Source organism: Arachis stenosperma, chromosome 9, assembly GCF_014773155.1.
Source record: "Arachis stenosperma cultivar V10309 chromosome 9, arast.V10309.gnm1.PFL2, whole genome shotgun sequence".
Classification (NCBI taxonomy): Eukaryota; Viridiplantae; Streptophyta; class Magnoliopsida; order Fabales; family Fabaceae; genus Arachis; species Arachis stenosperma.
The window spans coordinates 39,542,486-39,564,276 of record NC_080385.1 but is presented as its reverse complement, the minus strand read 5'-3'; the positions used below and the strand labels follow the sequence as shown (position 1 = coordinate 39,564,276).

Below are 21,791 nucleotides of genomic sequence, written 5' to 3'. Positions count from 1 at the left end.
GCTTCCGTTGGCTACACGCAAATGATGATACATAATGCTCCATTAATTCCACTACATGATGCTGCCGTATTTTTCTAATTTCCATTTGAATCGTCTTAAGAGATATAATTACAAAAGTAGAAGTATAAAAATGAAAGAGAGATACATAAAAAAACTAACTTTGTATTTTGTTTAATAAAAATAAGAGTATACACAAATTAGATCAAATTATATATAATCAGAATTAGAGGTGTTTAAATTTAAATTGATCCAAATTAAACTGTTCATCTAATCTAATCTAAATTAAAAATTAATTAAAATCGCACTAATTTGAATTTGATTAGATTATATTTTTTGCAAACTGCTGAATCGGATCGAATTTTAGATTTATTTTTTATAACCAATCCAATTCAATTCAAACTGCACAATGTGCTACAATGTTATTATTTTATTATTATATTTACAAATATACTTATAACATGTTCAATTTGTTATATATTTTTACATTATTCATGTATTATTATTATTTAATAAATATTTTATATTCAAAATATGATTTATTTATTTATTTATTTTAACTAACTTCTAATTTTATTTTTATTGTTATGTTATCGTTAGTTTTTAAGATATTATTGAGACTTATTATGTCATTGTTAGTTATTTAAAATTTGATGTTGAGACTTGTTATATATATTTAATTTTTTTAGTTTACAAAACCGCAAATTCAATCCAATCCAAACCGCTTGAAATTGGATCGGATTAGATCGAATTTTTTTTTTTAAAGTCATCCAATCCAAACTGCACCGCGAGTAAAATTAGTGCTCGGATTGGATAAATTTTTAACTCAAAACCAATCCAAACCGCACTGTCGATACCCCTAGTCAGAATTTTGATTTATTGCGCATTAATGTCATCAAACCCAATATTTATGTTTTATAAATAGAGAAAGTATGAAGAGCCAATGAATTTAGTGTACAATGTGTACAATAAGGGATAAAATTAAAATTAACATCAAATAATATATAAATAATTATATTTTAATAATTACCAATTTGAAATTCAAAATAAATAAGGATTTGCAACCGCTAGTAAATTCCAAAAACGGCCTCCCTCTCCCCCATCTGATGTGACTGCCTTTTCGCTCAGTCTCTTTCTCTCTCATCGGTGCCACGCCACCACAGACACCAGACCTCAATGATCGCTCCCAGCACCCCCGCCATCCACGCCGTCCGCGCTTCCAGGCCCCACAGCCGCTGGCGAGCCTCCCCTTTCTTCATCTCTTCTTTGCGCAACCTTCCTGCATCCGAGCCCTTTTCCTGTTTCTCGCCGAGCCCAGGACCTCCACTGAGCACAGGAGTTTTCGTGCCAGCCCCTGCTTCACCAACACGCAGCCATCGCGAAGCCTTTTCTCCTCTTCTCCGAACCACCATCGTCGTAACCTTACACTCCTTCTCGTCTTGCAATCCGTGCTGTTGCAGTCTCCACCTCCTACGACGAGATGACCTACCTTCGCGCCCGATCTGGCTCCCACATGCACTGCACTCTCCGCTGGTACGACCTCGTCGCCCTCGGCATTGGTGGCATGGTTGTCGCCGGCGTCTTCGTCACCACTGGGTGCGCTGCTTACCTCTATACTGGTCCCGTCGTTGTCCTCTCCTACGTAGTTTCTGGCCATTGCGCTCTTCTCTCCCCTATCCTGCGCTTGACAATGGGAATCAAGTACAAAAGTGAAAGCCTTTTTTATGCATATGTTCATTACACAAGGTTGGCGGATGGTTATTTTATGTCTAATGCGAATGGTTATTTACGTAAGTATAATTAAAATCATCTGAATGTTCAATGCAGTAGATATACATATGGTTGTTTTAATGAGCATTTGGATTATTAGTTTATTAGATTTGGTCGAAGCATACAGACTTAACATTTTCAGGGGTGATCAGTTTTATATGGAACCGGATGGTTATTTTAATTGGGAGAGTCACGACGCTGTTGGGGATGCTGGGGGATGGGTGATGGTGCTGCTAGGGTTGCTAGAGGGGTGGTCACAACGCTATTGGGGCTGCTGAAGGAATAGTGGGTAGGAGATGGTTTAAATTTGAAGCTGGGAGTAAAAGTTTTTTGTTACTATAGTTTAGAGGTGTTTCTTTTTTTTAATCCACCGTGGGCCAGTAAATCAGCCCATTGTACACATTGTCAAGATTTTTCATTGTCTACCTAGCGGAGTTCAGATAGATATTCATGATTTAGGTAAAGTCAGATTTGACTTGGTTCATATTCGTCCTTAAATTATGTCTGAGTATGTTTTATAAATTCTTATTTAATTTTAAATCTGATAAAACTTTAATGATTCAGACCAATTTTATATTGGGTCAACATCAGATTTAAACTCAACTTAAAAGAGGAGATGATAAAAAAAATAGATAACAACATAATAGATCAAACAATATCATCATCAACTCACACGTATTAAATTTTTTCGATTTTTTCATGTAGATAATCTCTAACAAAATCAACAACTATTCACATAAAAGAACTAAACCAAAAATTTTACAAAAGGGAAAGAGCGAGCTCCAAAAATACTCAATCTGAAATGATACGAGCTCTAGGAATAAAGATGCAAAACAAAGGCGACGACAGTGGCAACAAAGCAGGCAGAAAGCACGGTGGCAATGAACAGAGGCACAATAAAACAGATCAAAGATAGCAGCAAGACAAAGCAGTATAACAGTGATAACTATGTGAAGTAGAACAATAACACAGTGAGCAAAGCAAGATAAAAAAGAAGAATAACAGATGGAACAAGTTGGTGGTGATGAGTAAGGAGGTGGCAGTCAAATTCGAAGTAGAGGAATGAAATGGTTTGAGGTTGGGGACTAAACTAATACTTGAGAGAATGTATCCTAGAGATTGCACGAAGAAGAGGAATAATTGGTATTGTAGGTCAGGTTTAAATTGATTTTCTCCCGCAATTGGCCGGATTGGGAGAATCAAGCTTTGACCCAAGCTCGATTGATAGACATCAACAGGTAAAATTATTTTTTCCTATATCTAACTGGGCCATTTTAAAACTAGGCTGAAATTCACCAAAACTCTTTGGGTTTAGACTGAATCTTCATATTTGATCAGACCATATACACTCATACTTCATTCTCAATCTTCTATTTCTTTCACCACTACTCTACCAAAAATTATCTAACCAAATCAAAATACACATGTCTAATAACAAGGTAACATTTACATCTTAAGCTCAAATAAAATATATATGATTATAAATTTTTTTTATGACACTCCCAACTCGGCAGGTCAAAGACTAATTCATTGTGGATTGGAGCTCCATTTAAAGATTTTTTGTTAGCCAATGAGTTACTGCATGCATAAGACGAAATTTAAACCCCCAACACTTACTTAAATGAACTAGTGAATTAATTACTAGACCAACTAAACTTATGATTAGAAATCTTAATTTTTAACTTTTGAATAAATATCCTTATATTCTTATTCACTCTCTTTTGTAACAAAAAAATTAAAAAAAAAAGTTAGTCTAGTGGGCTGGCCTACCAAAATTGTGTGATTTTTGCAAGATTAAAATCTTAATTCAATTCATTTTTTAGACAAATTTAACAAGTTCGTCTGTCAAATTCGACCTATTTTATTCAAGTTAATATAAATTTGTAAATTCACCAAATTTAAGAGTTAACTCGATGATCTAACAACTATTTTTCTTCTTAATAAGTATTTAGATATTAATAAATACAAAATATAATTTAAGAATTAGATAAAAAGTTTTTGGATATTAAAATAAACGCCACGTAAATATCTTAAAACGTGACCCAAAAGAAAAGATATCACAATATAGAAGCCTTTCACAAACTTATTTTGGTCTTACTTCAATGCCTTCAATGATAAGCCCTCCCTTCAAGTGGTAACCAATGTCCATGACACTCATCTTGACCTCTTCATCCCTTTCACAGCTAAAGAACTCACCAATCTCAATCTCCATCCACCCATTGTCATCTTCTCTTCTTGAAGGAACAGGAACTCCATCAAGAGAATTCTCCTTAATGCCCTTCTTCTCATCCTTTTGCCACAGATACGCTTTCCCACTCTTAATTACCCTGTTTGAAACTATAATTGTTACTTCACAAGGCACAGAATCAAGGCCATATCCACGGTGTGAGACCCTCATGATTAGATATGCACCATATAACGTGTTTTGTGTTAGATTCTTGGTGTTGATTTTGCCTTCAATCTCTAACCAACTCACTGTTCTTAGCTCAGCCACCTCTTTGAATCTTCAAAATGTTTTAAATAAATAACTCCTAGTTAGATACTATAATATAAGGAAAAGTTTAGGTATGAGCAATTTTATTAAATTCTGACCAGCATATAATCCGTAAAAGAAAAGTGAGGAATCTTATTCTATTGGATGAAATCTCACACTATTAAAAATATTATTGATGACTACTTGATAACTATAAATCACAAAAATTACTGATCTTAGCATTCCTTATAATATAATACTTTAGAAAATGACAATTACTTCGGGCATAGATAATTGAAGTAGTTAATTAGTTGTACTTGCTTAAGTTAAAAGGCAGGACTTAATTAAAGCTAATTAAAGATTAATTGATTAACTAATTAATTACCTTGATTCAGCCATTGGTCTCCAGCTCCAGTACATTGGATCGGTGCCCCATTCTATGGATAACTCCCTTGCAGATAAGATATAAGATTTCTTACCCGAAAACTTATCCAATTTGAAGCTCTACATGTATATAATAGAAAAATAAGAAATTATTTTCTGAAATTAAGTAATTGGAGAACTAATTTCTATGTTATAACTCGCCTATAAGCAACCGTAAGGTCGAACTGAAAATGATTCCGTATATAACGCATGAATCATTTTTATTATTACAATAAATTGTTCAAACCGACCATACAGGAAAAAAAAAAAAGAATTCATCCTACTACAAAAGGATTCTAAAACATAGCAAACAGATGTTTTTAAAAGTAAAAACTCACATGCAGTTATTTTCATATAAAATTATTAATTAAAATTTTAAATAATAATTTAATCAAACATATCAAATTATCATCTAACTATTTTTAATTAACAACTTCATATAAAAATAATTTCATATAAATTTTTACCGTTTTTAAATTTAAAAACTTAAATAATTTACATATATTTACTTGAGCGTGGAAAGCCGAACGAATTATACATCAAGGAAGATTAATTAAGCAAGAACAAGATCCATAACTAAAACTCTTAATAATAAACCAGGGTATATATACACCTATATATGCTTGATGAAATGAGTCAAGTTAATTAAAGGTGTGCGTTTGGGTAATTAAGCATACCGTGTTGCCTCCATCTAGGAGAAGGGGGCGGCAGAGGGCGTAAAAGAGGTTCTTACGTGAGGATAAATCAACGGCGAGGGGTGTCATGGATCTCGAAACGATGGAACGGTAATCAGAGGGCAAGAAAGTAAGCCAAAGCATGTCAGAGTCAGAGGCAGAGCGAAGGGATGTGGATACCATTGAGAATCTACATGCGTCAGGTGGAGAAGTGAAGGACAGGATTGTAGAGACACATTCCTCAGGCAAAGAATCGAAGTTTGTTAAAGACATTCCCATACGAGGGTTTCAGAAATAGTAACAACTGATATTAATATTGGTATTTTTAGTGGAACACGAAAGGGTATATATATGAGAGGAAAATGGGAATTTAAGAAGACAGAAGAAAGGTTTATTGATTATTATATTATAATTTTGGTTCAATCTAAGAGGGAGGTGGAGGCTAGCTTGTTGCTTTCTTGAGACGCTGGCAAATTTGAAGATACAACTTGTTATACATGTGGGGCTGTCCACTGTGGGAATAAAACAAGAGTCGTAGACCATAGCCGATATACATAAAGAGAAGGTCAATATCAAGAAGGAGCTTTCAAACACTGTTATTTTATTTTATTTGAAAGCTGGGAAAATAGCCATAATTCCATATTGGTCTTTTTCTCCAGTGCACTTGCTTCCACTGTTGATATATCATAAAGCTTCTCAAGTTTCAAGCCATCCAAATATAACACGTGCTTCTTTTTTCTTTTTTATTTTTATTTTTATTTTTATTTTTTTGAGCCGAAGTCAAAACTAACACATGATTGACATACAGAGGCTAGAATGTTTAGCACACTAAGCAAAACAAGCAAATATCGCCTTCCTTGATGATATTTTACACTAAATTCATGTTGTCATGGTTGGCAGCTTTGACGTAGCGAAATGCAATTTTTAATGTTTTTTTTAAGAGAAAGTATAGAGAATCAATTGTACGGTTAATTAATTTGAACAATTTTTTTAAAATTTTGATTTTGAAATTAAAAAATTCAGTTTTGTATCTTTTTTAATATTTAAGTCATACAACCTTAAGCTACAAATCACTCACTATACGTGATTTCAAATTTTCTTTCTTAATCTCCTTCCATTTGCCGCGTCTTTGACGTCTTCCTTCTCTCGCCCATTGCAACGCCTCATGTCTTCGGTGCGTCGATCTCGTCACGCAAATTGGCTCCCTCTTCGGCCCACCGTCACTACAACGTTTGGAGTTCTCTTGGATCTTGTCCGTAAAACAGTCCACATGAGTGTCACTACACAATTCGATTTTCCTCTCGCATCTTCTATCGCGCCTTCTCTCGTGTCGCTACGCAATTTAGAGCCGCGCACTACCAGGTGATTCGCAATCGCCATCCGCTCTCCCGCACACAGTGTTTTTTTTAGATGTTTTTTTTACTAGTTTCGGATGTTTCTTTATCCTAAATTTTGAATGTTTCTTTTTCCTATCTTTTGAATGTTTTTTCTTTTTGGGTTTTGGATGATTTTTTTAATCGTTTTATATGTTTATTTTCTTATTTTTTAGGTGTTTTTTTTCCAATAATTTGTTGAATGTCTCGTTTTGCTAGGTTTTAAAATTTTAAAAAGATTTTGGATATCTCGTTTTTGTTAGGTTTTTATGTTTTTTTTGTTATGTTTCAGATGTTTCTTTTTATTAATTAGGAATTTCTTCTTCTTCTTCTTAGTTTTGGATAATTATTTTTATTTGTTTCGAATATTTTTCTGATGTTTCTTTTTCTTATATTTTGGATGTTTCTTCTTTTTGTGTTTTGATTGATTTGTTAATAATTTTAGATGTTTCTTTTCTTAAATTTCGGATATTTTTGTTCCAATATTTTGTTAGATGTCTCGTTTTATTAGATCTTAAAATTTTAAAAGAATTTTGAATATTTTATTTTGTTAGATTTTGGATATTTTTTTGTTAAGTTCTAAATGTTTTTTATAAGGAATTTTTAAAATAATTTTATAATAATTTTTTAAAAATTTGAATATTTTATTAGATTTTAGATGTTTCTCATAATTATTTAAATTCACGTTCTCTCAAAAAAGTTCAAAACAATACTACTAATTAACTGCAGTTAACTGCATCCCTAATTGATTACCTAACGAAAATATTTTTGTAAAATAATTGAGTCATCTAGTAATAATTTAGCAAGGTCACTACAACATTTTCAGATTGAGGCAACATTTAAAAAGTGTTGCCTAAAGGCTGACAAAAAGTTGCTTTTGATCAATGGCAACACTTTTGGACCTAAGGCAACGTTTTTTGTCGGCGTTGCATATGCAGCCGTTGCCTTAGATCAAGGCAACACTTTTTTGTTTCAAAAGCAACGCTTTTGAGAGCAACACTTACCAAGTGTTGCCTTTGGTTGAAAAACAACACTTCAAAGGTGTGTTTGAGACAACACTTTTGCAGTGTTGTCTCTTCTCTCATATTTTGGTCACTACTAAAAAGTATTGCCTATTTGCAATAAAATGCAACTCTTTTATGTGTTGCTTATAAGTTAGAATTTGCAATCCTTTGAAGTGTTGTCTATTTGCAATAAAATGCAACTCTTTTATGTGTTGCTTATAAGTTGGAATTTACAATCCTTTGAAGTGTTGTCTATTTGCAATAAAATGCAACTCGGTGTTGCCTATTAGTTTTGAATATGCAACCCTTTAAAATATTACCTTTTCTTTTGGATATGCAACCTATACAAGTGTTGTCTAATATTCAAAATATGCAACTAATAAAAGGGTTGCCTTTTTGATAAAAATAAAAATTATTTTTGTAATAAAAATATAAAAAAATAAAATTTACAATAAAATTTTTTGTTCATACATGTGTAATTATTTTAATTAATAAATAAATTTGTACACAATAAAAAATAATTATAAAAGAGACAAAATAACTAAAAATAAAATTCTAATTAAAATAGATATTAAAAAGTTCAATTAGTATTTCTAATACATGTTCATCAATAATTCTCAACAAAATAATAAAATTCTTGTCTAACAATAATTGTCATAACAAAATAGTAATTAATATTTATCAAAATAATGTCAATCTATTTGCATATTTTATATCTATGCTTGACTTTGTTGGAACAATCTGATAGTGTGTGGTATGATGAACTCAAAATCCTCTTGCCTCCACTGAGTCCAATAACTGCTGCATTTAAATGAATTGGGGTTTAGTTAAAGTTGCATTTAAAAAAAATTGAAACATAAAAGGTGCAATAATGGAAAATGATGCATGGTATGTGTTTGATGAAGTACCTGAGTAAACTGAGAAAGAGAAATGCAATGAAAAGATAAAAATGACTGAAACATAAATTTGAAGGGGGGAAAATGAAAAGATAAAGAAATGAAACAACTCCCTTGACAATTTCTGTCATTCCTGCGAATGAAACAGCAGTTACTAGAGTCTGTTGCAGTGACAACATGCATCACTCTCCAACATAGCCACATTATTTCAGCAATGAGGAAAAAATTTTCTTCCTCACAATAGCACAACGCTACAAAAATAAGTAATTAAAAAGGAAAAAGAAAAAAAGATGATTGATTAAAAATAGCAAGAGTGTATTGCAGAAGCCACCATGAAGTAAGATGGCAGAAGACAGAGAAAGCAAAGGCCAAAATGTTGATAGTCCATTCCCAATAAATGATAAATCACAAAAATTACTGCAAATTTTTTTGTTATACCTGGTCATCACTTTGGATCACGAGTTGATGAGGAAGGACGATCGTTGCCATTCGAACATTGCTTACTATTTATATCATGTGTTGATTCCTTGGCTCGTAATAAAGATAGTGCTTCATCAATATTTGTGCCAAGAGAACTCTGTTGCAAGAGAAGCTTCACAAGATCCTCCAAACTTTGGACTCTATCTTTTGTCTCATGAAGTTCAGTTTTCATTGAACTTATAGTCTCTGCATGTTGTTGCTTAATTTTAGCAATCTCCCGTTCTTTCTGCAGAGATGTTTTTGTGATTGTCCTCCCATAACATCGAACTCTTCCTGGTTGTTCTTTGCCAAATACTGCAGTAAATGCTTTCTCGGAAGTGTCTCCAGCTTCTTGGTGGCTCTTAAGTTTATCCTATTAAAAAAACATAACAATTTTAGCTTGTTCCACTCACTGATTCTCATGCTTCTTTCCAAAACAGCCTAAAAGTAAAGGTGTTATGTCATGGCTATTTCCTCGGTTCAAGAAGAAGCATAGCAAGAATGTGATTATGAGTTCCCCAAACAGAACTGAATCTGAGAAAGTTTCTCAAGTTCTTAAGGACATGTGAATAGTTTCAATTGAGACACTCAAGAGGGAGTTAATGGAAGCAAATAAGAGTAGGGATGCAGCATTAATGAAAGTTTCTGAGATGAGAACTTCATTGGAGAACTTTTAATACTTTTAATAATGATATAATGAACATATTAAAAGTTAAAACTTAGATTTTATGTCCTTTTCACAAAATTGTATTCACTTAATAATATGTATTTTAGAAACACACATTTTATTCAAGTTGATGGCTGAGAGCTCTGTTTACCAGTCATGTCCATATCAGCTACCCATTAAATATAAATAGATGACAGAAATTAAAGGATGATTTGATTAATTTCAAACCTAAAAAAGCAAGCTGTCTTAAATTAATGCCTACACATTTGTATCTTTGACTTCTCGCCTGCTATATCTAAATAAATTAAAGCATAAGCAATTCACATGTATATTTTAATTATGGACCCCACAAAACATGATCATGTATGTTTTAAATCTACTTAATTAGTTATTTATAAATTATATTAGCTTTCAAGAAGAATCCTCCTCCAGGGGAAATTGACTTTGAAGGCTCTAAAATCAAGATATATACATATTACATACTATAACAATACTTTTTAAGTTTTATACAGGACAATCTGACTTAAAATAATACTGTAAATTAAGACAATTTTGTTTTAGATCAATTTGTAAATTAAGGCAGTTCTACTTCAACTTATTATGACTTACAATAACATCTTGTGTTCCTGAATCAAGCTCTTTTCCTTTTCGTCCAGTTCGAGTTGCAACAAACACATCAACCTGTGATGGGTCTTCTTTGTTCTCATTCATTTCACGCTACAAGTAAGGAAAAAGAGTATTAAAAATGGCCAAAAATAATATTTATCTAGTTTTAAGATGGTCATTATACAACAAAAAAAAACTTATAAAAAATCAAAATTATTACCATTTCATTACGCACTCTTGCAAAACTTATAGGTCCCATTCGATGTTGATGTTGTTGCTTTTTACGATTTTCAGAATTTAAACGAGATAGAGCCTATACCCAAAAAATTAAAGGGAGTTATATGTAATAAACCAAAAGCATAAAAAAAGACAAAGAAACAGAATTATTTATTCTACAACTCACCTTAACAGAAGGAATACTCCAATATGCAATTAACTTTTGAAATTGAACTTCTGGAATATCTAAAGGGCGATTTTTCAGCATATCTTCAATGTTGTTATATCTCTCAAAATGCTTTCCCTTGATTCTTGTTTTGTAACCTTTCCAAGCTTCTCGAACACCAGTCATCACCCACCCTTTCCCCTCTTTTGGAAGAATGAACTTTGACTACGAAAAAGTACAAAACAAAAATTGTAAATGACAATTCAAGAACACTAAAAACAAAGACAAAACTGCAGTGTAAAACAGCAGCTATATATTTTCACAAAACTACAGCTAAGCCATACAAAATTGAAAATTTTCAGATCATAAAAAATAGATGAGAAATAAAACACTTACATTAATATATTTCCATATGCGCTTTTTGACTTTGAGGGGCACAGCTTTCCAACTAGTGTACATCAATGTTATGAAATCGCTATTCCTTCCCATTGTTCCAATAAAGTAAGTTAAATCCTTCACTCTTCTTGGAGTTGGTCCCACTGCTTGTCCTTCATAAAAAGTCACCTCTTCTCTTTCTTCCCAACTTCTTGCATGAATTTTAGCACACCTTGTTTTTCCTCGTGTCCTTCTAGTCTTTGGAGTATCTATAAATATGTGCAATTTAACCATTTAAATGAATTATATAGCTATACATGCTAATGAATAAGTAAAATGATAATTATGTATAAAGTACAGCACCTTTAACATTGTTAGTTTCCATAAGGTGATTGTCATCACCATGAAGAACTTCATCTTCATATTCACCAACATAGTCCTCATCATCCGAGAAATCATCATCATCATCATCTCCAACTTCATTAGCATTTGCTCCACTATGTTCCTCCTCTCCTTCCACATGAATCCCATTTGTCTCCAAAAATGTATCAAGTGTCATGGCTTGACAACTTGATTTTGTATTTGTCTTCCTAAGATTTTGTTGCTTTTCTTGAATAGATCTTTCGTTTTCAGCACTTGGTTCAAAATCGTCATCTTCTCTTTCCAAATGAACCCCATGTGTCTCCAAAAATTTATCCATACCCATGGTTGGACGCTTTTTAAGATTTTCTGGTTCTTCTTCACTAGCTCCAATTTTCTGGTTCGGCATACTTTTCATTCTTTTAGAAATTGGGACTTCTTTTTGAGTGCTTTGCTTAGAAGGCATAGGAGTCACTCTCTTTTGTCCATTACCACCAGCCATCATTGGAGAGATAAAATGTTGCTTCTTATGAATTTCTGCTGTATTTTTCTGCATGAATTGCTTGTTGCTTTGATACTGTTTTACCAGTCTTTTCCGCTTTGGAGTAGTTCTTGTTTCCATTGTATTTCTGAAATAAAACAAAATAAAAGATGACATTAGACATTAGAATTTGGCAATGTAAATAAAGTTCTTTCCTAACACCAAATTCAGCCTTTAATAAATCATTAAGAAACTGAATGGAGTTGTTTGCTGAGGATATAATTGAAGACTACTATTTAATAGTAATAAACAAGAAGGAGCTGAAGGAGATAACATTGTGGAACTGAAGGAGCTGTTTGCTGAGGATGTAATTGAAGACTACTATTTAATAGTAATAAACAAGAAGGCATGCCATAAGACACATATATAAAAAAGTGATACATCTTTCATTCCACTTCCCTATTGTTTAATGCAATTAAAAAGTTAAAGTATATACATATTTCATTCTACTTCCCTACTATTTAGTGTAATAAAGGAAAAAAGTATAAATCATTCAATGTCGTCTTCGGAATTATCTTCTGATTCTGTGTTGTATTCTTGTGAAAGAAGAACTCCTTTTGAAGCATCTATAACAACTTCGTGCAAGTCACCCCTAATCAAATCAATTTCACCATTATCATTGGGTATAGAAGGACCCATTGACTGGTCAGATGGCTCTTTTTCATATATAGCTTGGGGATCAACATCAGCTTCGTCACCTATGCTAAATAAATCCCTTGGAATTGACTTCATAACATAATGTTTATTTTGATCAAATGGATCTTGCACATAGAAGCATTGGTGTACTTGACATGCCAACACAAAAGGCTCTTCTTGATAGCATTTTTTGTTGAATTGAACATACGAAGAGCCATAGCCATCCTCTTGAGTCTCATACCAGTCACATCTAAACACTACAACCTTAAAATTGCCAAAGTAGTCTAACTCAATTATATCATTTATTCTGCCAGAGTAGGAAACTTTTGCACGAATTGGATTTGGATCCTTTGCACTTGCAAAGCTCGTAGTCAACGCAACTAAAGTTACACCACTATTTTGCGTCTTGCGTCTTGCCTCACGTTGCCTAGTATGAAATCTATACCCATTGATAAAATACCCCGAATATCTTTTTGCAATCTTGTTGGGCCCTCTAGAAAGCTCCTTAATCCAATCTGGAACATTCTGACGCATGGCACGTGCTTTAAACCATGAGGGAAAGTTCATACTATGGTTCTTAGCTTTCACCCAACTTGTTCCTTGTTGATCAGCCTCATGCTCTCTAAATCCAAAATTAGAATTTTCGTAAGTAAAACCTAGAGATAATTCCATGATTCATAATTAAAAAAATTAAAAGAAATGGACAGTTCAATAATATGTTTGGTAAGTAGGATTTACCTAACATAGTCTTCAATTTTTCCACAGTTCAATAATATATAGCTATGGGCTTGGTTTCGAGACTTGTCGTCAAGAGAAAAAATCTCACCCTTCTTTGCTCCCAATGGACAGCCTTTCTTAGGAAACAAAATTGGAAATGAATGTGGAATTTCCGCTTCAAAGTCATTAGCATCATTATTCCGGGGTATTCTATTCAATTTTGTTTGAACACCATCATGTAAATAACGTGAGCAAAAAGTTAAACACTCATCAACCAAGTAGGCCTCCGCAATAGATCCTTCAGGACGACTTCTATTTCGAACATATGACTTTAAAGTACACATGTATCTTTCGGGAGGATACATCCACCGAAATTGAACTGGGCCGCCTAGTCTCACTTCATTAGCCAAATGAATAGGCAAATGCATCATTATGTCAAAAAATGAAGGAGGAAAAATCCTCTCCAATTGGCATAGTGTTATCACAATCTCTGCTTCCAATTGATTTATCTCTTCTAATGTGATAACCTTTTGACATAACTGACGAAAAAAAGAGTCAAGCCGAATTAAAGGGATTGCGATCGAATCTGGAAGTATACTTTTGATGGGAATTTGCAGCAAATAATGCAGCATAAAATGGGCATCATGAGTCTTGTAACCTGATACTTTTCTTTCTGCAAGATTCACGCATCGAGAAATATTTGAGGCAGCACCATCAGGTAGCTTTGCTTTCTTCAAGACATCACAAAAAATTGATTTCTCAGCTTTAGTCATGGAGAAACATGCTTTTGCAAACTTCACTTTTCTATGACCTCTTATTTCTTTTGGATGAAGATTCTTACGAATGCCTATTTCTTTCAAGTCATATCGAGCATTTAGGTGGTCTTTTGTCTTTCCAGATATATCCAAGAGAGTTCCAAGAATACTGTCAACTATATTCTTTTCTATATGCATTACATCAAGATTGTGTCTTGATGTGTTATACTTCCAGTAAGGTAAATCAAAAAAGATTGACCTTTTCCTCCACGGGCCTTCATTCACCTTTTTTTTTGTCTTCCCAAAGGAATTCTCCATAGAATCTAAATGACTTAAAACTTTCATGCCCTCTAGCAACGGTGGAGCTTTTCGATGTTCTTCTTTTCCATTAAATGACCTTTTATTAGTTCTCCATGGATGTTCCTCGGGCAAAAAAACACGATGACCCATATAACACATCTTCCGACTATGTGTAAGATAACTAGAACAAGTCCCATAGTTACAAGAAGGGCAAGCTAGTTTCCCCTTTGTACTCCACCCAGATAACATTGCATATGCAGGGAAATCACTAATTGTCCATAAGAGAGCTGCATGCATTTGAAAAGTTTTATTTCTTGCGGCATCGTATGTTTCTACCCCAAGTTCCCATAACTCCTTCAATTCCTCAATCAATGGTTGCAGGTACACGTCAATATCATTTCCTGGCGATTTTGGTCCCGGGATCAACAGAGAAAGCATGAAGTATTCTTGTTTCATGCACATCCATGGTGGCAAGTTATAAGTCATTAAAATAACCGGCCATGTGCTATGAGATATACTCATGGTTCGAAACGGATTGAATCCATCGCTCGCCAAACCAAGTCTCAAGTTACGAGGTTCCTTGGCGAATTCTGAATGTCGGTTATCAAAATCTTTCCATGATTGACCATCGGCAGGATGCCTTAGCTTTCCATCCTTTTTACGCTCTTCCTGATGCCAACTCATATTCTTAGCGGTCTTTGAGCACATGAATAGCCTTTGAAGCCTGGGAATTAGGGGAAAGTGCCGTAATGTCTTTGCAGGAATGTTGTGAGCTTTCTTTGAAGATATGTCACCTTCAACTACCGCAGGCTCAATCCAACGAGAAGTTCCACATTCATGGCAACATGTTTCATTTTCGTGCTCTTTCCAATATAGCATGCAGTCATTTGGGCATGCATCAATCTTTTTATAATCAAGACCTAAATCTCTCACCATAGCCTTGGCTTTGTTGAAAGAAGAAGGGAGATTCAAGTTAGGAATAGCCTCTTTCAACAACTCCAGGAGGGAAGTGAACGAGGCATTGCTCCATCCATGTAGACACTTCAACAAGTATAGTCGGATGGTGAAAGATAAAGTAGAAAATCCCTTGCAACCAGGATATAGTTCCTTGCTAGCCTCGTCAACCAAATTATAGAACTTCTTTGCATCTTCGTTCATACCTTCTTTTTCTCCCTCAACATCTGCCACATTCCTAAACCTTTCGTCTAGCAAGCCTTCAATGTCATCGCATGAATAAATCTCACCGGTATCACCAGTATCGACATCCATACCAATTACACTTTCCCCATGATTAACCCATCGTGTATAGCCCTTGACAAATCCAAAGCATATTAAATGGCTATAAATAGACTCTCTTTGACCCCAAAGGAAGTTGCAACATTTTGCACAAGGACATAGAATTTCCTCTCCTTGAGGATTTCCAACGGAGTAAGCATAGTCCAAGAATCTATTGACGCCATCTCTAAACTCTTGGCTATGTCTTGGTAAACTCATCCAGTTCTTGGATGAGTCCTGGGAAAACCTAATTGTTCATAGTGATATTACTATTAAACTAAAAATGATTATGGTCTTAAACACCAGCTAAAAACAATTTTCTTTTATCAAAATGGAATCTGAAACTTGCTATATATACACGGTTGCTCAATATAAAATATATAAAAAGAAATATTAAAAAAATGCTTTTATATTTTAAAAGAAATATTAATAATTCTTTTATTATTCTAAAAAGTTAACCAAATACAAACTAATCATAATTCTTTTATTATTCTAAAAGAAATATTAATAATTACTTTTGAAAAGATATATTTTAAAATAAAAATGCTTTTATATTTTAATTTTTTAATTAAACAATCAGTATTTTAGAAAAGTGCAAAAGAATAACATAAACATATAAAAGCAAATAAGTATAAGATAGACTTACGAGGTCATGCCGCAATAATTTGCACTTAGTGTTCAGCTGCGTATACTCAAGTATGAGTGAAGGAATCAATCTGATTAAGAAAGAGAGACCAGAGGAGATGAGAAAGAGTATGAGTAAAAATGAATTGTGACTTGCATAGAATCAATCTGATTCTGCATTTAGTGCAGCTTTTATATACACAAGAGAGTGCAGGTTTTATATAAACAAAAGCACTATTAATATTAGCAGTTAATCATAAAAAAAAAGAACAGGATACTGCGTTTATATATGACATAACCATGCATCTTTTAATTTCCAGCTAATATATATATTATGCCAAATTTTAGCAATCTAAACAATCAGTTTTCATACTTTAGACACATCCTAAATTTAAGTTCCATTCTTGCTTTTAACAGGGGTTATTTTTAGATTTTGTAAATATATTATGTAGTAGTTTTAGATTTTGTAATAAATTAAATTTCTAATTAAAAGAGAGGGGGTACTGAAATTTGATTTCAATAATGCATGGAATCTTAAATTTTATGCGTTACTTAAATCATACATATTTTCCCTTTTCGGGAAAGTTTATCACACATGCCTCTAATATCTCATGTAATGTAGCTGGTTTGTAGTAACTCACTCTACTGCATCAAGTAATAGTTATCGTGGCCAAATTCAAGAAAACTCCACCAACATACGAATAGTACTAATTCAGTTTATATTTTGCGATTTGCTAAGCATTATATTATATATATATATTAAATGAGATATATATTGGGAAGTTATGATCCATCAAATAATTGTGTTGAATGAAATTCCCTCTACAGGCCGACAAAGCAGCTAAGTGAGGACATTTGTCTATAGGGTTAGTGTGGGGACTAAGTAAGGGCATTACGTGTGCGCACACATAGTAACCATACAAAATAATCTACATTAAATTATCTCATCAAAACAGATATATCAGATCATCAACTAAATAAACATCACAGGCTTTTAGCAAATCTGCATTGCTGTTGCTGTTATAGAGTAATAAATAGAGACCTGTCATAAAAAATTCGAATTCTATTCTAAAGAAAAATATTATTTCACAACAAAATCAAAATAATTTCGTAGGTGCATATACGTATACGTGTTCGGTTTTGATTTATCTTTCTTAACAAAATTAGCTTCTTCGTGACGCCAGGTTTAAGGAAGACAAAAGACAGTACTGGGGGGCTGAATATGTCCAAGGAACTTAAAAAGAAAGTAGCAAATAAATTTCATGGTAAATTAAAGGACCAAAATTAGTAGACTAGAGATTTCTATTTAGTTTAATTTAGTCAAAATGAAAAGAAAAGAAAAGTAAGAGCTTATAGCATTCACACTAGTGTTGGGGTATTGTATTCTAGAAATATATAAAATGATATGAATGGAGTTGGAGTTCAATTAGATGGGGGTCTCATGCGATGATGATGGTGATGGGTGATGAAAGTGATGATGAGGAGGCAGATTAGCAGTTTCCAGGAAAGTAATAAATTAAATTTCTAATTAAATTACTATTAAAAGGAAACAAAGCATGTGATGATGCAAGTATTGGTCTTAGCAGTTCCAAGAATGGATACAACTAACCATCCGGCCTGATTTTGACTCAACAAAATCATGGTCACCGGAAAGGAATTAAGATACAAAACCAGAGAATGAATAATTAAGATACTAATTAAGATAAGTTACTATTATTGGTTGTGTTATGCAATTCAATCTGAGGCTGCCTAGGGAATAAAGGAATCCCAAATCTGAAGCATGACCATAGTATGAACAGAAATAAATAACAAACTAACTTTCCCAGTAAAATATGAACCAACCTCAGGATGCATTCGGTATTGGGTCTTCAACATTTTAACTGGATAGCCAGCTTGCATCAATCTTTCAAATAAGCTTGTGCCATATCTTAAAGCATGAAACAGAAAATAGCACAAAAGTAGGGTATTAAGTAGAAGAATAGTTTTATTTAGTTAGAAGATATGCTTATCATCAAAAGAATTGTTTACCCATGATTCTTAGCAACATCTGAAATTACAGCTGCTGGAAGCTGTGCAGGATCACCAACCTTAAAACACAAATGCCAAAAATTAAAGTAGCAGTGGTGATAACGCTATACCAAATATGACCCCAACAGTGCTTAGTCAAGAATATTTAAACAAGTTCAATAACTGATGCACAACAACACATCCATTTTGCCAGACCCTATATAAAATATCAGTAAATTCATATTACTAGAAATCTCATTTCTAAATATCATGCCAAGTCCTTTGGGTTAGGAGTTACAACAAATAAAGAACTTGCTTTCTTTAAAGATGCTGTCTCAATGTATCTATCTTGCTTGAAACTTGTATTACATATATAAAAACTAGGACTGTCGTTTCTAGGATCCTTTGATAATTTCACTATAAAAAAAACATAACAAGACACTGCATATGACATAAGCATAATGATTTGTCCATATTTATGGCATCAAATTACAACTTGGTAGCAAGCACAGTCAACATGCAAAAGAAAAATTCAAATTATTCCCAGAGAGCAGGGTAAAGCACAGCTGCATCTAAAATTACAGAGGGCATGGTAAGAAAAAAAAAGTTGAATCCTAAAAGCAAATGGCAAATCAGGTTCATGTTGCAATGTTGCATGAATTTAAGCCAGATACAAAAGTTACATAAAAGATGGAAGTGATTCCATTCCGTTGTATAAAAAGAGGCCATTTGATCTACGGAGCAGTATGAGAAGAAGCAAGCTGGTAGCTCTCTGCTCTTCACTCGAAGCTCCAAATATACAAACAAAACTATGCTTAAACTCCACACCCACATGCACACACTTGACCCAAAAACAATAATTAGTTTCGCATATAATACTCCCAATTGCTAATCTCAAAATATCAGCACTACTTACCCTGTTTCCCAATTTCTACAGAGTACATAGAATGAAAATAAGCTAAAATTCAAAATCATAATAAAAGAACCAAAATAGAATGGTACTGCACAAAGCTATGTATGTAAAAACAAGTTTAAGTTCAACCAGAAGATTTAAAATACACATGCAATTCCATTAAACGCACACAGTGACAGTAGAGTTGCTTCAACACTAATGCACACATACAGCAACAAATTTCATATAACCAAAAATTAGGATTCAAAACACAAAAATAGAAAAGAAAAACAGAGATAAAATCATGAGTACCTGTAAAACAATGATCAGCGGTGATGAACCCTAGCAGAAGAACGCTGGCAAATTGGAAGAGATCATAGATGAACGGCAAGCAAAACCTAAAGACTTTATAGATCTGGTTACAAAATACACAAATATACACAAATATGAATGGCAAGCTCGAAACAGCAACATTATTACCAAAAACCCTATAATAGCAACATCAACATTATTAAAATTAGGATTCAAAATGAAAAAGAAAAAGGAATATGCAGAATCATAGGTACCCGGTGATGAACAAGCGAGCAGAAATGATGGAAGCTCGAACTGCTAGCAGAGACAATCGAAGATCAAACGCGAACAAATTGGATTGAATCTCGATTGCGAGCAGAGAAGATTGAATCTCGAACTACAAGCAGAGAGAATCAAAGCTCAAACGCGTGTCAAGACCTCCATTGCCATCCTCGAAGAGAAGAAGACGAAGAAGAAGATGATTTAGTAGCACGTCAATGTCTGAAGAAGATGAAGATGAGGATGAATTAGCAAAGAAGGGCACACGTCAATGTCTCCTCTATTGCCATCATCGAAGAGAGGAAGATGAAGATGATTTTGTGCTTGTTAGGGTTGGGGTTTTGTCTCAGTCTTTCTTTCAGTAAAAGGAGAAGAAGATGATGAATTGAAGGCCCGTGGAGCAAAAGGGGTTTTGTTTTTCTTCTTTTTAGTTAAAGTGAAAAAAATATTTTGTTAAAATATCTGGAGAGAAGCTTATAATTTAAAAAAAAAATATTAATTTATTTTAGACAACATTTATAAGTTGATGTTTATTAAAAATTTTAAAACAACTTTTATAAAATGTAATATATGAATATAATAAATGTTGTCTATTTAATTTATTAAAGCAACATTTTTGTTATGTTTTTTAATTAACTAAAAAATAACATTTATAACATGTTGATTTAAAAGAGTTGCAATAGTCTTATTTTTTTGCAACAAATGTTAAGAGTTGCTTTTTATTATTTTAGACAACATTTTTTAAGTATTGTTTCGAATATATGTTGCCATAGATCAAAATTGTTGTAGTGGGTTTTGAAATGTGGAGAAGAATTATGTTTTAAATTTAAAATACAAATAGTGGTTTGGATATTCTTTTGGATTATGACAATGCTCCTCCCATGTTCTATGTTTATAATTAATCTCTACATACAAGTCATTTAATCAAATAAGTCTAATAAGTTATTTACATTCACACCCTTCTATTGCACATTTTTTTTTCTTTTCTTTCTTCGTCAATCTTGATATTTTGTCTTCTTTTTCTTCTTCTTTTTTTCATTATTTTTCTCTTTCGTTATCGTCGTCACCAACACCACCTCCTCCTCTTTTTCCTCCTTCTCCTCCTTCATTGGACTTCCTTCTCCTCCTTCCCTTTTCTCCTTCTCCTCCATCATCTTTATCACCATGATCATCATCATTATAGTCATCGTTGTCTTCTTCTTATACGTATCGTCGTTATCATTATCGTGTTATCATTATCATAGAATTTTTGCCATATTAATGAAGTTGCCTGATCCAAAATTTCTGTCATAGAATTTTCTCAAGTTTTTCTTATTTTACTCTCTTAAAAAAATATAAATAAAAAAATCAAACAAAGAAGAAGAAACACATAATGCTGCAAAATTACTTGAAAGAGGATGAATCTACATTCATTCAACTAAAAGAAAGAAAGAAATAAAGAAAAAAAGAAGAAAAAAATACAACATTAAAGAAAATATTTCTGTGTATTTGTCTCAAATTTCGGTGTAGAACTAAGACATTTTTGTGTATTATTAATAAATTTTGGTGTATTTGTACAGATAAGTTCTGTGTAATTCAAAACTCTTCCTCTTTCTCTTCCTCATTTTTTACTTCTTCTTCTTCTTCTTCATCATCATCATCATCATCTTTTTTTTCTTATTCATCTTTTTCTTCTTATTTTATATTCTCAAGTTTCTTATTTTACTTTATTAACAAGAATAAAAAAAAATCAAACAAAGAAGAAGAAACACATAATGCTGCAAAATTATTTAGAAGATGATGAACATACATTCATTCAACTCAAAGAAAGAAAAAATAAGAAAAAAAAAAGAAGAAAAAAATGCAGCATTAAAGAAAATATTTTTGTGTATTTGTAACAAATTTCGGTACAAAACTAAGATATTTACGTGTATTGTTAAGAATTTTTGGTGTATTTGGTCAAATAAGTTTTACATAATTCAAAACTGTTTCTCTTCCTCCTCCATATCTTCTGCTGCTTCTTCTTCTTCTTTTTC

General features: G+C 32.9%; 2 protein-coding genes across 2 annotated transcripts; both read right to left on the bottom strand.

Moving 5' to 3' along the window:
* Positions 1-889: 889 nt before the first annotated feature.
* LOC130951988 (F-box protein VBF-like) lies at positions 890-5,725 on the bottom strand. The gene is made up of 4 exons (XM_057880751.1): positions 5,341-5,725; positions 4,626-4,744; positions 3,866-4,271; positions 890-1,675 (listed from the first exon to the last, which is right to left on the bottom strand). Exons 1-4 carry the CDS (start codon positions 5,614-5,616, stop codon positions 1,253-1,255), a joined length of 1,224 nt encoding a protein of 407 aa, XP_057736734.1. The 5' UTR covers positions 5,617-5,725; the 3' UTR covers positions 890-1,252.
* A 6,764-nt stretch (positions 5,726-12,489) lies between these two features.
* On the bottom strand, positions 12,490-20,963 carry LOC130949426 (uncharacterized). Its single transcript, XM_057878150.1, has 8 exons — positions 20,853-20,963; positions 19,773-19,894; positions 19,637-19,694; positions 19,231-19,245; positions 18,336-18,394; positions 18,150-18,234; positions 13,375-15,920; positions 12,490-13,258 (listed from the first exon to the last, which is right to left on the bottom strand). Exons 1-8 carry the CDS (start codon positions 20,961-20,963, stop codon positions 12,490-12,492), a joined length of 3,765 nt encoding a protein of 1,254 aa, XP_057734133.1.
* Positions 20,964-21,791: the final 828 nt, after the last annotated feature.